We start from the raw sequence: 14,610 nt of genomic DNA, 5'->3' as shown, positions 1-14,610 counted from the left end.
AGACGGTACGGTGCGATACGGTACCTCTTGTACACTACAAACTCTTGCCTCGCAGCTTCATCCCCAGACTCGCCCGGCACCATCGTGCATCAACCTCTGCCTCACTCTCGCTTCCCCATATTTTGCACTATTAAAAGCCCTGCTGCTTGGCCATTGCCCTGGTCGGCGCGCGTCTCCATCGTCTCGCTCGCTAGTCTCAACCGTGTCCACCGCAAGAAGCCAGACCACCTCGCCCACGGGCACGCTCTCTCAACCCACGGACAGGGGGGTCCGGGTTACCCAACAGAGCCTTTTGACTACACGATACGTAGCGGTCGAAGGACAGGCTTCCCCCGTCCAGCGCAAGCTCGCCATTCTCCCCACTCAGCAAAAGCTGCCCCTGCAGCCATAATCCCCGTGACGACCTGGGGCCAGCTGCGATATAAACCTCAGACCCCGATCTTGGATCTCGATCCGGGAAAGAGGCCATTCTGGCTAGGGAGCCAAGGAGCGTTCCACGATACGTCAATAAGTCGGTGAAGAGGGAGAGGGGGAAAGGGAAGAAAGAAAGAAAAAAAGAGTGAAAACTGCAAAAGTCGATTCCAAAGAATTCCCTACCAAATTAGCTCGAGTGCGAAAGGGGGGAAAGAAAACAAAAAAAGAGTACACACGGACAACAAAGAATACGTTTTATTCTCCGGTCTCACGCAAGAGGAGCCAACTCGAACCATCCACTACATGGCTGGCTAAGCCCTCCAGGGCCATTCCTGCTACCCTTGCTTTCCCAGCACTCGGCTCGGAAACAAACAGAAGACGACGACTGCCACGCCTTACCCAAGTCAAGTCAGGGAACTCATCAGGGTGTCTGTGTCTTACGGCATGCGTTGGGGTCGAGTCGCTACACCCGTTACTACTACGGGTATTCCTCTCGCTGCTGCTGTCATCGGCAAAGTTGAGACGACGGACGAAAAAGCGGCGCTTTTCCATCTCATAGGCTGGAGGTCCGTCCGCACCCCGACATCTCCGCTTTCGGCGAACCCACGGCCCTGTGCGTCGTTGCGTCAACCCGAGGTACTGTACTCCGTACTGTACCTTACCTTGCCTTGCCTTGCCTTGTCTGGGTCCAAGGTTGTTTAAAAAAATAAAAAATAAAAAAGAGGGATCAGGAAAAAAAATATCCATCCTCCAAGGGAGCGCGTAGTAGTACGACGACGGAAAGAGTCACACTCGAGCGCGGCTCCATCCCATCCCATCCCATCCCAATACATAGCATTGCATTGATACATGTACATCCAATCCATCCGTCCACCTGCAGGACTACAAATAATTCCCGAGCCCTCTCGCCCGGTTCCAGAAGCCTCAATTTACTCGTATTTCTCTCGTATCAAGCCGGGTTCGAGACGGCTACGTCAGCTTCTTCTTTCGTCTCAACTCCCCATCCACCGTCTCGCACACTACGTACAGTCGCTCGACACTCTCCGCTTTGGACAAATACCATACCTAGTACGAATTGCATTGCTCTGCACAATCCACCCCCGAACGGAAGACGGACAACCGCGGACTAGCTAGCAGTCCTGGTCCCCGCACTCGCTCACTGCACTGTCGTCATCGTGCTTCTTGCGAACCCGCTGTTGGGGTTAATTACATCGAGAGCGCAGCAAACACAGCACAGCGCAGCGCAGCAACTCTTCCATCCCTGGAGCCAGAACCGAGCAGGCGCTACAGCAAACCCTGGTCTGCAACTTACACCAAGCGTGCGGTCTCTCACACCACCACCACTACCACCACCACCACTACCAATACCACTACCACCACCCTCCTCCTCCTCCTCCTTGGGCTAGCAACTCGACCTTGTCGGTTGGGTCTCGCCCCAGCTTGCAGCCTATACCTACCTAGCACGGCAACAGCAACCGTCAGCAGTCTCTCAGCCGAGTTAGCCTTCACAAAAAGGACACCCGGTCATCCTTCCTGCAGGCTTGCAACACTACTCGGGATTGCTTGGACTGGCGGCACGCCTCTTTTTTTTTTTTTTTTCTTCCCTAAAACCCCTTCCCATCCCGCCTGGATTCGAAACGTCAGCAAGCGCCTCCCGACTGGACTGATAGGGACCTCTCGAAAATTGTATCAGTCACGACCACCGCCCGCACATCCATCACTTATCAGCTCGGCCAAATATACATATCCACATCCACACCCCCCAGCCAAACCCGCCGCTATCTATCAATCCATCACCAAGACGCCTTAGTTACTGGAAATAAGGCACACCACATCAGGCGCCCCCTGCAATTGCGACAGCTCAAGACCCTTCTTAACCCTCCCAGCACCCGCCCTGGCCCGCGGGGGAAAACCAACGACAGGAAAAAAAAATCTCTTCAACAGCGGGAAGCGTACCAAAGTGCCAACCAAGCCAAGGGCCTGAATTTGCCACTCGGAACGCGTGAGAGCAGGGACCAATTTCCTGCATTCCCATCCAAGGCCACCAACAGCCCAGGCCGCACCGATTATTGCGAAAAATTTTCACCAGAGTCAGATACACAGATACCTGTCCCATCTCTCTCTCTCTCTTTTTCCTGGGTCTCAAAAACCCTGCCAAACCCGACGGCCGAGACAGGACGGACAGCTCTTGCACAGAGTTGTTGTCAATCATCGCTGCTTAGGGGAATAGTACGGCGCTGCCCCTCTACCGAACTGCCATCCCCGCTTGTCTACCACTCCCGCCGCCGTTCACCACCGATACAGGCACCAACCGAGAGAGGAGAAACTGTGAGCAACATACTACAATAAGACCGAGACCCCTGCCAACTTCGCATTGGCCTGTCGAGCTCTCCTTCTCAGTCACCGCACACTCTCACACACTCACTCACTCACTCATACATCACACATCACACATTTCACAATGCATCACAGCCGCAGAAAGTCGGGCAACACGTCCATGACGGAAAAGACCGTCACTGCCACCGACCCCTCCCGCTTTGGCAAGCGCCCTTCAACACTCACCAGACGCCAAACTCCCGTCGCCGCACAAAAGTTGGGCAAGAACCCCAGAGACCGGGAACGGGAATGGCAAGACTCGTGGGACGATGAACGGGAGAGCTTTCCTCAGTTCTGGTAAGTTTACATCGTCTGCCTTCTCCTTTTGATTCACCTCTCTTCTGTTCCTCTCCCCCCCCCTTCGGCCTGAATACAAGTGGCTGCTGTCGCCATGCTCTGCACTCGCAACCCCGCAACGAGTCGTCTGGCGACGCAGCCCACCACTCGATGCTTTGTTGCAGACAGTCTTTCCCTTTCGGGTACATTGCAGCGTCACGATGGACGCCCAGCTCGCCCCTCGTTGCTTTTTTTTTCCCCCGATGGGCGCCGCCATGCCCAGGCATTGTTCCAGCCTTTGGCTCCTCTAGCCCTCTAAAGACGCTTGCTGACTGGTTGTGTTCTAGTATGACATGCGAAAAACAATTCGTGCCTCAAGACGACAAGGTCCTGTACTGCTCAGAAGCGTGAGTTACCCTCTTGAGACCAGAGCAATACCTGTCGTGACTTACTGACACACTGCTCAGGTGCCGCAAGCATGATCAACAAAGCGCATCAAGTGGCGGGAGTCACAGCCAAACGCACATGGGCAACTACCCCTTTTACGCCGCAGGCTACGCCGAGCCGAGAGACATCGTCCCTCGCGCATCTCCGTCAAGGCCGAACTCGATGCACTTCTCCCCACCCACGACGCCAGGTGCCACCACCGGTGGTCAGTACTCGTCCGCCATCTCCGCATTGAGGTCACTCAACATCCGACCTCCAAGCCCGCCATCCCCCACATCATCTCACCCCGGCCTGTGGCCCTTCAACAAGAGCACCACCAACAGTCCCAGCAACTCCTACAACCGCGGCCACAACAGTTTCTTCCCGGCAACCTACGACGGGGGCTACGCGTCAACCGGCTACGCCTACAACTACAGCTCTAGCGGCATGGATCGGCCGCTACCGACGCGGAGACCCACTGGGCCGGGCTACTCGAGACCGAAAAGCATCGAGCTAGTCACACCCATGGTCGGCCGTTGACCCTCACCGGACGGCATGAGTGGGAAGCTGTAGCATCTGCACGACGGCACTTGGGAGGGTGGCTCTTTTCGCGAACAGCTTCACACCACCGACCGTGGTGCGCGGCGGAGACGACGGATTCTCGACGACTTCTCGGTCACTGCAAGCCCCGCTGCACTCCTCGTACTCGCCTGCATCACCCCAGCCCCCGGGGCGCGGGGTTAGCGTCGATTTTGAGCAACGGAAAACGCGGGGGCAATTACGGAGGCGATGCCAATTAGGGGAGTTTGCCCATCTTCAAACTCGTCCACGCCTGCCCGGATTGTCGCATTTGCCGAATCATCCGTATACACATCTCCCCTGTCATCCCTCCACCCCCAACTTACCCCACGAAAAATGACGCCCTTACGCAGAAACTTGCATTGCGAGCTGTGGGTATTCATTTGCGCATTGGCGATAGGGGAGGGGATTTTTGTTTTTGTTTGTTTTACCACGGAACGACATGGCCCAGGTCATGTGAGGGAGGATCAAAAAAATTGGGGTTGCATTGGCATAAGCATTGAATGGCATTGGCGCAGCGACTGGGGGAAGGTTTTTCTGTCTTGATTCGAACCGGCCATATGGTACGCCATACCCAACACAAACACGGAGGTCCCACGCAAACCTCCGTGTGGGGGGTGGAGGGGACGATTCATGACGGAGTTTGTTCATTTTTCTTTTACCGAGCATGTCGGGCATATCATCTCACACTTGTTCGAGCCATCTCCCAGCATATAGAAAGGCGGGTGCATATATGGAACCCGAGTTCAGCTTGCATGAAGGACAGCAGGATCTATTCGGGCGCATTGGTCCCTACCCAGAGGAGGCATACGGCGGATACAGTACTCCCCCTCCTCTCAAGCGGGCACTTTTATTTTGTTTCTTCTTTGTTGTTCGCAGGTGGCATATAGCCTGGGTCGGCAGGGCATGGTCCCAATTCACAATCCATGTACGGGTTTACAACTCATGGGTTCTTAGCGCGCGAAGGAGAGTGTAGTGGCGCGCGTGAACGGCTATTTGATCGGTAGCTTACGAGCCGCCTGCCTGGTCGACGGCAAATGGATGAGACGGAGGCTTTTGAAAAGAGAGTAGTAGTAGTAGTAGTAATAAGCAAACCCACCATCTGAACCAACCAACCTGCTTTCTTTGTTTGTGTCTCCAGTCCACCCCCTCCTCCCCCCCAGAATCAAAAGTGCCGATCCTCCCACAGTTTCCCCGGACAACAAAGTGGGCTGGGCGGGCTTAGCGATGTGCGACACTGACTCGGGAGATGGACAGGAGTATGTAGCGAGGACGACAGCGCTCACGCGCAATCTGGGAGGAGGGGAGAGAGGCCAATTGGCAATTGGAAAAGGGGAGGGGGAAGGATATCAAGATAACAAATGTGATTTGTGTATTATTATGCAAAGGATTTATTATTGGGGGGCGGGGGGGGGGGGATGACGACCAGCCAGGATTTGTTTTCTGATATTAAAAGGCACACACACCTACCTTTGGCTTATGAGGCCCCGGGGGGGTGGTCTAGATCCTCTTTTGGATGCGCAGGTGAGATATACTGTGCCGCTTTTGTAAATTGAGTCTCGAAGTTTTTTTCGGCTTTGGTCAATGAGATGGAGGGCCAGGGGGGTCCCCGAGGGGGGGGGGAGGGAAGTGGTGGGGAGCGAGGTTGAGGTTACACGGCGTTGGCCTACCGAAGCAGCCGACTGGTCGTCGGGAGGCATTGCATTGTGCTCTCTCTCTCTCTCTCTCTCTCTCTCTCTCTCTCTGTGTGTGTGTGTGTGTGTGTGTGTGTGTTGTCTGTATGGTACTACACCATGTACTATGTGTGTATGTATGTGTGCATGTATGTATGTACGGTTGTATGTATGTATGCGTGTGGGGGCGGGTACCTCCCCTGGGACGGCCGCTTTTGGTGGCCACCCCAAACCCGTTCACCCCATTCTCCTCCATCCACGCTCTTACTTTTATTGCATTCTTCTTACAATATATTGTTCTCGTGGCACACTTCACCGCCGCCTTCGGTCTCGGCTGAGAAAGGGGGCGCTGGCGGGCGCAGGGTCGTTGGGGCGGTTTTTTTTATTTTATTTTGTTTTTATTCTTCCCCATCGTCCTCTCGCTCTGCGGGCGCTGGGCCATTACGGAGTGGGGCCCGCGAGGGGGGATCCCCGTAAAGGCTGGTATATTGCGACCAGAGATCGGGGACGGGCTGGCTGGCTAATTAGTGAGTCTCGCATGGGTTCCCGGCGGGGTGAAGTCGAGAGGGGGGCGCGTTGCGTGTGTGCATGTTTATTTGGACAAGAGATCACAGGTGGAATACCCGGGGGCGGGTGCTCGTGGGGTTTCCGGAAAAGGTGGAAATTGGATCCTGAGAACCGGGTGTGTCCCATGGGTTGTGCTCACGATGTTCTGCCGTGACGACGATTGATGGGGGACGAGAGAGAAGGAGGGAGGATGGGGGAGGATGGAGTAGTTGCCGAGTCATGTGCCCGGGCTCGTGATGGCGCCGTGGTTGCTTCTTTGTCAGATGATGGCAGCGATAACGAATATGATATATTGATGGTGCTGGGTGGTGGTGGGTGATGATGAGTGAGGCGCGATGGGTGAGATGGGCATATGAGCCCCAAAGTGGGCAGTTAATGACGAGTGGCTGCGGTGGAAACAACTGTCTCGTGATGGGGGAAACTGTGGTTTGTGTGACGACGACGGCGACGACGATCATGATTGGGGCCACAGCGATGAGCTTAACTCGGGCCCAAGGTGAGAGGATAGAGGGGAGGGGTGGGAGGGGCTAGTGGTCACGCAAGTCAGGCACGTTCTATCGGGGAGGGGGGGGGGAGCGCAGGTGTGGGTGGGCGGTTGAGGCGCATTCCACGCCACAAGGTGAGATGTTTGTGATGGGGTGGACGAGAGACGGGGTGTGGGATGACGTGAGGCTTGGGCTTTGGCGCGAGAGAGTCGTGTGCGCGCCTCCTCATCCTGGACCCCGATTACTGATGTCACTAGGAAAGCGGCCGGCCTCAGTCGTGGGCTAGCAGCGCTAGAGGCTGGCTGGGCTGAAATCCCGCTCCTTGGTGTTATCGGGACGTGAGATGCAAGATAGGGTAGTCTCGGTTTTCGGTGGCATAATACGCGCGGATGGGAGGGGTTGCGTAGCGCTGGGAGATAGATACGGCGGTGGGATGGGACCGGTTTTCGGGGGGTGGTGGTTGCGATGGCTGCCGAGGTGTGGTTGCAGAGTCCCATTCGTGATCTACCCATGCACTGTCGGTCGGTCCCGTCCGGAGGGTCATGAGTCTTGGGACGGGGAAGGGGGGACGGTTAGGACCGGGAGTGGTGAGGACGGGAAACGGAAATGTGTCGGCGACGCCGGGCGTTGTTCGGGGTGGGGTCCGGGCCCCCGGTTACGTTACTCGGCGTGAGAGGGGGGGGGGAGGGCAGGCGGGTGCTACCTCGGACGGCCGCGGACTGACTCTCATCCCTGCTCTGCGTCAATCAATCGCGGCGAAATGCCGGAATGGTTTATTTACCACGGCATTATAATCGGCGTAACTTTTTTTTTTCGCGTTTACGTTTTATTTATTTTATCCTTTCTTCCGAGCGCGCGTTGCGTGCATGTCCTTGCACATGTTGCCCGACGTCGGGACCAGGCAACCAAGACTTTTTTTTTTTCATCCTTTGTCCTGATAAGTGTTCTTCCTTTGTTTCCGCCTGCACTGAACGTCTTACGGTACCTGAGACCCAATCGGTTACTCCCCCGAGCTGTGATGCAAACGGAAGAAAGAGGCTTCAAATCTGAGCAGAAAACTTTCGTAAAGCGCACGCCTAATGCTGCCAGTCACTCGTAACTCAACGCTTGTTGCCAAGGTACTCAGTGCCATCTTGGCTTGTCAAAGGAATGGGCTTTCTACTTCTCCATAGCTTTTTTCAGGGACGTAGACCGGAACGTCGCCAGTGCCCGAGGCTCTCAAGCTGTTATCCGCGTAAAAGTTTGGACAAAATTCTTGCGGCAGGATCATCCTTGATCACGCCGTCCCATCTATCGTCCCTGAGCGAATACATGCCCTTGACGGCGCTTATGTTTATCTGGTCGTATGTGTCGCTGAAGCGGTTAATCGTCGGGGTCAACGAAATGGTACAGCTTTCCGCCGGCGTATGCCTCTGCCTTCTCCGGTGTGCTCATTTCCAGATAGTCTCCGACGCCAACTCCGACGGCACCGTCAAAAAGATACCCGTTGAGCGCGGCTACCTACCCCGGCCACAGATCGATGGTGGTTGAGATATAGAATGCAGTCTGCATGATGGGGTGGCTTACGATTGTTGTAGAATGGCCCCATGAGCATGCCGGGCCCGAAACTGACTCGGTTGAGCGCAACCTGACCTGCCCGGCCAAAAGGGTCTTTCATGGCGGGCGCGAAAGTCTTGGTGAAAGTGTCGACCTTGTTGTCTATATCATGTTCCTCCCGGAGACGAGAGTAGTGGAGATTGGTATGAAACTAACTTGTCAGTCTCAAACGCTTGCAGACGAGGAGGGGGGGAACGTAGTCCAGACAAACAAGCCTGGTTGTGATGAGCAAACGAGTTTGAAATGAAATATGGCATAGGTACCAAAGATTTCTCCTTGCTATGGATCGGATTGCATGTGATCGTTGTCAGACAGTCTTTGTCTGGCACCGATATTCACATGCCATAGCCATACAGGCCGTTGGATTTGTCCGATATGAATTCGGCAAACGCCAGCTAAGTTGATTTGAGGTCTTGTTTCTCCTTCCAAGTATTGATGACATATTACAGAGCCCCGTTTGCGTCAACCGCATCCCATCTCTGCTGTTTCGACAATCTGTCTGTTGCTCAGAATGCCGAACCCCCCCACAAGTGAACATAGACATCAGTACACCGGCGTCATGAAAGCAAGCTCCAGGGAAACAACGACAGCATTAACAGATGAAGAAGGGTTGCTTGCATTCCACTGGCCATATAAATCATATACCGTGTAGACATTGCAGTCCACCGTCCGCAATGTGGCTTTGATGGGCATAACCCTGACATATTTGTGAGAAACCGGCACCGATTCTTGCCTGCACCAGCACCAAAACTCCCAATAAAACGGACCGTTCGCGGGATTTCAATCTGGTATTTTCGAGGTTTCGGGAGCTGCCCAATATTCTAATTCAAACTTGACGCCGCCAACGCCGTGATGCTTCACAAAGGCGGCAATGATCGGGCCAGCTTGACACGATACTATGGCATGACGGCCTGGCGCAGAATCCAGTGCGAGCTCGGATTACTCGAACATTTCCTACCGCCAAACATAGTGATGCGCTGTACTCCTCGAGGCCCCGCAAACTCGTCGAACTCCTCCCATACCTTGATGGTATCAACCTCAGAAACCGGCGGGATGCCAGCAGATGCAAAATCGATGGGTGCGAAACGATTCGTGGCGATTTTCTCAAGACCCATGCTGGTACACAGCCGATCATTGATCGGGGCCCCGAAGTAGCAGCACTGCAGTATTTTTGTTGATGATATCCATGTTGTAGTCGGAGACGCAACCGTCCACTCCCAGTGCGGGAGTTCCTTGGCCTTATTTGCCTATGAAGATATAGAATAAGTAGTAGTACTGCATCGCCCCGGCTGTTACACCATGCGTTCAGGAACAGGGTTCAGCGACGCCAGAGATGTGGTAATCTTATACGAAGGGGCCACGGGCCCGGCCTCTGTGGTCCGCAGTTGGCAATGGTGATGGGCTCTGGCGTGGATGATGTGCTGCCGCTCAGTCGTAGCTTGACTCCAAAAACGAGCTGGTGTAGCCAGTGGAAGCCCAGGTACCACCGTTGAAGGACTCGAGTGGCACAAGGCGGATGAGCCGCCGCAATCTTGTCGTATCAGTCATCCGGGTTGACGGTATATGTTGCCTAAGAACCACTGGGATCTGGGTTTGGTCTGATGTTGAGTGGTTCACCTGTTGAAAACTTCACGGCCTGTTCGACCCAAAGCTCGGAGCAGAGATTGGCTGTCCCCGAGTTTAACTTGGGGAGGTCAGCACCACTGGCACCGCACTTCGTTGCCGAAGATGTGCAACTGTCCCTGCTATCGGCTCACCTTATGGTACGAGTTCATGGAAAGTCTTCAAGTGTGTGGTTTTATTTACGCACTTGGCGGGGTTGCTGTGCATGTCAAATGTAAAGTTGAAAAACTGCAGGGCGAAGATCGGGCGGGAGCAAGAGAAGTAGATGATAGGCAGCAGGGCGGGCATTCGAGATCTGCATTCTCTGTTGTTTGTCCGGAAAACACCATTCCATCTACCATTTTATTAGGATTATGTAAAATACATCTCTGGTATTGTTGTCCATCGTCCTCCCCCATCGCTCTTGCTCATTTTCTACTTCTTTCTTCATACTGCTGTAAACATTGACTTCTTACTGAAACATTGCACAGGAATAAGTTATGGGTAAAGGGAGGTAAGGTACGTACCAAATGTAGGCATGTCGACCATAATGAGGTTGAGGGAAAGGCCTTGCCAGAATTGGCAGGTGGGGTGACTTGAACGGAGACTGAAGTCCGCCCCCGGACGGCGATCAGAAGCTACCGTTACCGAGCCCGTGCCCCATAAGTCCGGTACACTAAGGGTAGTCGAGCCGCTACAGTTATCCGATCGCCACTACACCAAATAGTTACTGTGGCTAGCTCCACTAGGAGAATTTAAAAAAAACATAGACGAAGTCACCTAAGTTAGATGTCCATAGCTTCTGACCACGATACACCCTTGGTTTCCAATGCGACCTAGATTGGAATGGAACACTCTGGGTTGAAGATACTGGCTGAAGGGCGGATCTGGAGAGATGCACAATCGAGAAAGACCAGGGAACAAGGGCAACAGCCACGGCATTAACAGCCTGCTTCTGGCTTTTTATTCAATACTGACATTCGAAACCAGGGCATGACCACCCAGAAGGATCTACCGGAAGGAGGGCACTGGGCAAGAAACCCGCCGTCCCTGGTCCCGTCGAAGCTCGTGCTGCCAGACCACGGAGGTTTGCGCCGTACAATTACGAAGACGCTCAAGTCAACATTGGCGGCGAATACAAGAAATAAATGGGTGTAAGCAACGTTGCGGAGATAATGAAGATGAGTAGAAGTGAAACAGCTCCATCAAGACAACGCCCCCAATGGGCAGAAACACCAGGTCGAGTCTGTTCCACCTGTATTGATGAACGAAATGCTAGAAAACCGTGTGTCATTCTCTTCGGGATTGAAAACTGGTATTGAACTGGGAACAGTCTACTGCATAGACAATAAGAATCCAGTAAGAGTGCCCTCACCAACATGCGGAAGGGTAGGATAGTTGTACAAACCGGATTTGGCGCTATCACAGATATTGGTGGTTCACAAATACCTTGTCTGGAGATAACACCAACTGACCTGTCTCTGAGATAAATGGAAGCATTAATCCCTTTCGAGCTCGTTCGTCAAGACTAATGTGCTGAACAGAATAAACCCGAACTGTTCAGAGGGTTTTCCATGGCCGGGTTGGAGCTAGAGTGGTTAGATGACCAGATCCCTGTGCTGTCCGGCGAAGCCTCTTCCGCCTTTGCAACGGCTCCCAAGTGACTATGGTGGCTAAACCCGCCCGAAAGATCATCTCCCGGAGCGCATCATTGATATTGACTGTGATTTGCTGTATTGTCGCGACTCAGGTGGTTGACCGAGCACAGTGGCCACCGCCCAATTCACGATCTCTGAAAAGGGGCTAGCACATGAATGGAGAGGTGTGGCAAGTTCGTTTCTCCAAGGCAGTTTTTATTTCTTACGTGGATCACATAAATAACCAAGTTGCGTCTAATACAGCCTCACTTAGAACAATAAGTAGTGGGAAACCCGTGCATCAGGTCACAGTTAGGGGTCTGCGTGTCATCAATAACGTTCCCAATAACAGTTTGTACCCTACCAACCCTCTCACTTGCATGGATCCGGCGGTCTTGACTCGAATAAAAGTTTATTGCCGTTTGATGCAACGAATTGGAGCATAGGACCAAAGAGAGAGAGTCCTCCTCGCAACGAGCTTACCCTAAAGATGCCGGCGACCAGTGCGACGGTTGGCAGAAAAGATGGGGCATCAGGGCTGCCACCGCCAGTGGTTTTCATCGCCGAGGGGAGACTGTCTCTTCTACAGGAGCATGTTACTATGAACGCAGGAGGGGCGCCCTCCTCCGAGAAGGACGGCGATGTAGATGAAAGTGGTCCGACCATATGCCTTTTTCGAGGATAGGAGGTTTGTTAACCGGCATACTCGGCACTCCATTCTGACATAAAATATGGCGATGCTACTCGAAAATATAATGTAAACTATCTGTCGTATTTCCTCCGTCACCACGACTTTTATTCAGGAACCCATCCTAGGTATCTGAACGCCGGTTCGCTCACGTTATATGTCTATGTCCTGGCAACCATAAAACTTCCTCAACGTTCTCGAAGAACATCATACCCGAGCAAGGAGGTTGGACTCGTGGAGAAAGAGGCAACCGACAGAGCCCGAATTTGACCAGACACCCTCTACCTCAAAACACAAGCCGTGCTCGCTTGCCAACGGGAAGGGTGCAAGCGCCGTGAACCCCGCCAGGAGACTGTTACTAGTTCAAAACAGACAGACATCCCCACCGCCAACAAGGATTACGCAAAGTAGTAAAAACAGCAAAAATATGCGATGAGCTATGACCGTGGCAGGGCTCGAACCTGCGACCTTCTCGGGATCAAGAACACAACTTGTGAACGAGAAATCATAATCCACTAGAACACACAGCCGGATTTGTTGTTTAGTGGCGAAAATTTGTGGTACTAATACTACAGCACTGCGTACTGGCAGGCAGGAATCTGTTGACGGTCGCTGCCTTGCACCAGCTCTCTCTCTTCCACTTTTCTTAAATCCAACATTGGCGCAGGACCGGTTTTGCAAGTCATTTCCCATTGATTCTGACCGGATGCCTTGTATAATTGGGTCGGGTGACGTCCATCGTGCTGTGTTTTGCAATGGCTACCGATCGTCACACTACCGCCCGTACTCACATAACAGCTTCAAAGTGCATTGTCGAACCTGAGCCACGCCCAATTGTGTTTCTGACATGAGTGTACGTTGAAATGGAATCTAGAAGTCTAGAGGCATATAATGAGTTACACACTCAAGTTTTGATGAACTGGAAGAGGGAGTAAGACGAGTAGCGGCCTGGAACTAACGACTGGAAAGTTAAGCCGGTACCGGGGCGAACCCCACCATCCACACAAAATTGAACATGAGGGGTTCAGTGGGCAAGCAGCTTTGACGCATCCGTGGATGGCAAGCGAGATAACTTCTTCAATCAACAGAACACCAACACAACACAAGATGACCCGTTTTCGACCGTGCATAGACCTGCACGCAGGGCAGGTGAAGCAGATTGTCGGCGGCACGCTCGACAGCACAACATCGGAGCTCAAGACCAACTTCGTGTCGACGCACCCCCCGGCGCACTTTGCGCGGCTGTACAGGGACAATGACCTCACCGGGGCCCATGTAATCATGCTGGGGCCCGGCAACACCGAAGCGGCCAAGGAGTCGCTCAAGGCGTGGCCGGGCGGACTGCAAGTCGGGGGAGGCATCAACGAAAAGAACGCAAAGGAGTGGATTGACGCCGGCGCGGAAAAGGTCATCATCACCTCGTACCTTTTTCCCGACGGACGCTTCAGCCAGGAACGGCTGGACGCGGTCCTCCAGGCCCTGGGGGGCGACAAGAACAAGCTCGTCATCGATCTGAGCTGTCGGCGCCGCGGGGATGACAGCTGGTTCGTGGCCATGAACAAATGGCAGACCATCACGGACATGGAAGTCAATCAAGGTTCGTTCCAACGACGCCATTCTAAAACGGGACTGTGCCTGGTGGCAGGCTGACTGAAGGATTGACGTGATCAGAGTCGATCAAGCAGTTGGAACCCTACTGCTCAGAGTTCCTCATCCACGCCGCGGACAACGAGGGTCTGCAGAAGGGCGTCGACGAGAAGCTGGTGCAGAGGCTGGCTGAGTGGTGCAGCCTCCCCGTCACCTACGCCGGCGGCGGTAGAAACCTGGAGGACCTGGACATGGTGAAGCGACTTAGCAGGGGCAAAGTGGACCTGACGATTGGCAGCGCACTGGACTGTTTCGGTGGCAACGGTGTCAAGCTGGAGGAGTGCGTTGAGTGGAATAGAGCCCAACAGTAAGAAAGCTGCAGCAGTCATCTCAACTAAGAAACTGGCCCACGTTGGATTGAGATGGCAGGCGGCGGCCGTGCGACTAGGCTGGCTGCGACATTGTTTCAGCCAATGCATCGAGCAACGGGGGCGCACGCTAGAGATGTCGATGAAAGAAACAAAGAGAAAGAAAAAAAACCTCCCCATTGATTGTAAAACACACGATGTCGATCTAAGCCCCAACGTCCCCTCTCTTTCTTGGTGCCGGTGCCGGTGCCGATACGACCCGGACTGGGAGAAAATATACTTACGTACATGTTGGATGCCCTGCACGATGATGTGCGTCGGATCGGACATGTTTTG

General features: G+C 53.7%; 3 protein-coding genes across 3 annotated transcripts; 2 read left to right on the top strand and 1 right to left on the bottom strand.

Annotated features, from left to right (window-relative positions):
* Positions 1-2,875: 2,875 nt before the first annotated feature.
* On the top strand, positions 2,876-4,032 carry EsH8_IV_000955 (uncharacterized protein; the record flags this gene model as incomplete). Its single annotated transcript, XM_083265845.1, has 3 exons — positions 2,876-3,087; positions 3,414-3,473; positions 3,534-4,032. The coding sequence occupies 3 exons, from the start codon at positions 2,876-2,878 to the stop codon at positions 4,030-4,032; spliced, it is 771 nt and encodes a 256-aa protein (XP_083124740.1).
* A 4,126-nt stretch (positions 4,033-8,158) lies between these two features.
* On the bottom strand, positions 8,159-9,507 carry EsH8_IV_000954 (uncharacterized protein; the record flags this gene model as incomplete). Its single annotated transcript, XM_083265844.1, has 3 exons — positions 8,159-8,292; positions 8,363-8,494; positions 9,351-9,507. The coding sequence occupies 3 exons, from the start codon at positions 9,505-9,507 to the stop codon at positions 8,159-8,161; spliced, it is 423 nt and encodes a 140-aa protein (XP_083124739.1).
* Positions 9,508-13,426: 3,919 nt separating this feature from the next.
* On the top strand, positions 13,427-14,277 carry EsH8_IV_000953 (1-(5-phosphoribosyl)-5- ((5-phosphoribosylamino)methylideneamino)imidazole-4-carboxamide isomerase HIS6; the record flags this gene model as incomplete). Its single annotated transcript, XM_083265843.1, has 2 exons — positions 13,427-13,916; positions 13,991-14,277. 2 exons carry the CDS (start codon positions 13,427-13,429, stop codon positions 14,275-14,277), a joined length of 777 nt encoding a protein of 258 aa, XP_083124738.1.
* Between the last annotated feature and the right edge of the window lie 333 nt (positions 14,278-14,610).

This window comes from Colletotrichum jinshuiense, chromosome 4 (genome assembly GCF_051148585.1).
Source record: "Colletotrichum jinshuiense chromosome 4, complete sequence".
Taxonomy (NCBI): Eukaryota; Fungi; Ascomycota; class Sordariomycetes; order Glomerellales; family Glomerellaceae; genus Colletotrichum; species Colletotrichum jinshuiense.
This window is presented reverse-complemented; position numbering and strand designations above follow the sequence as displayed.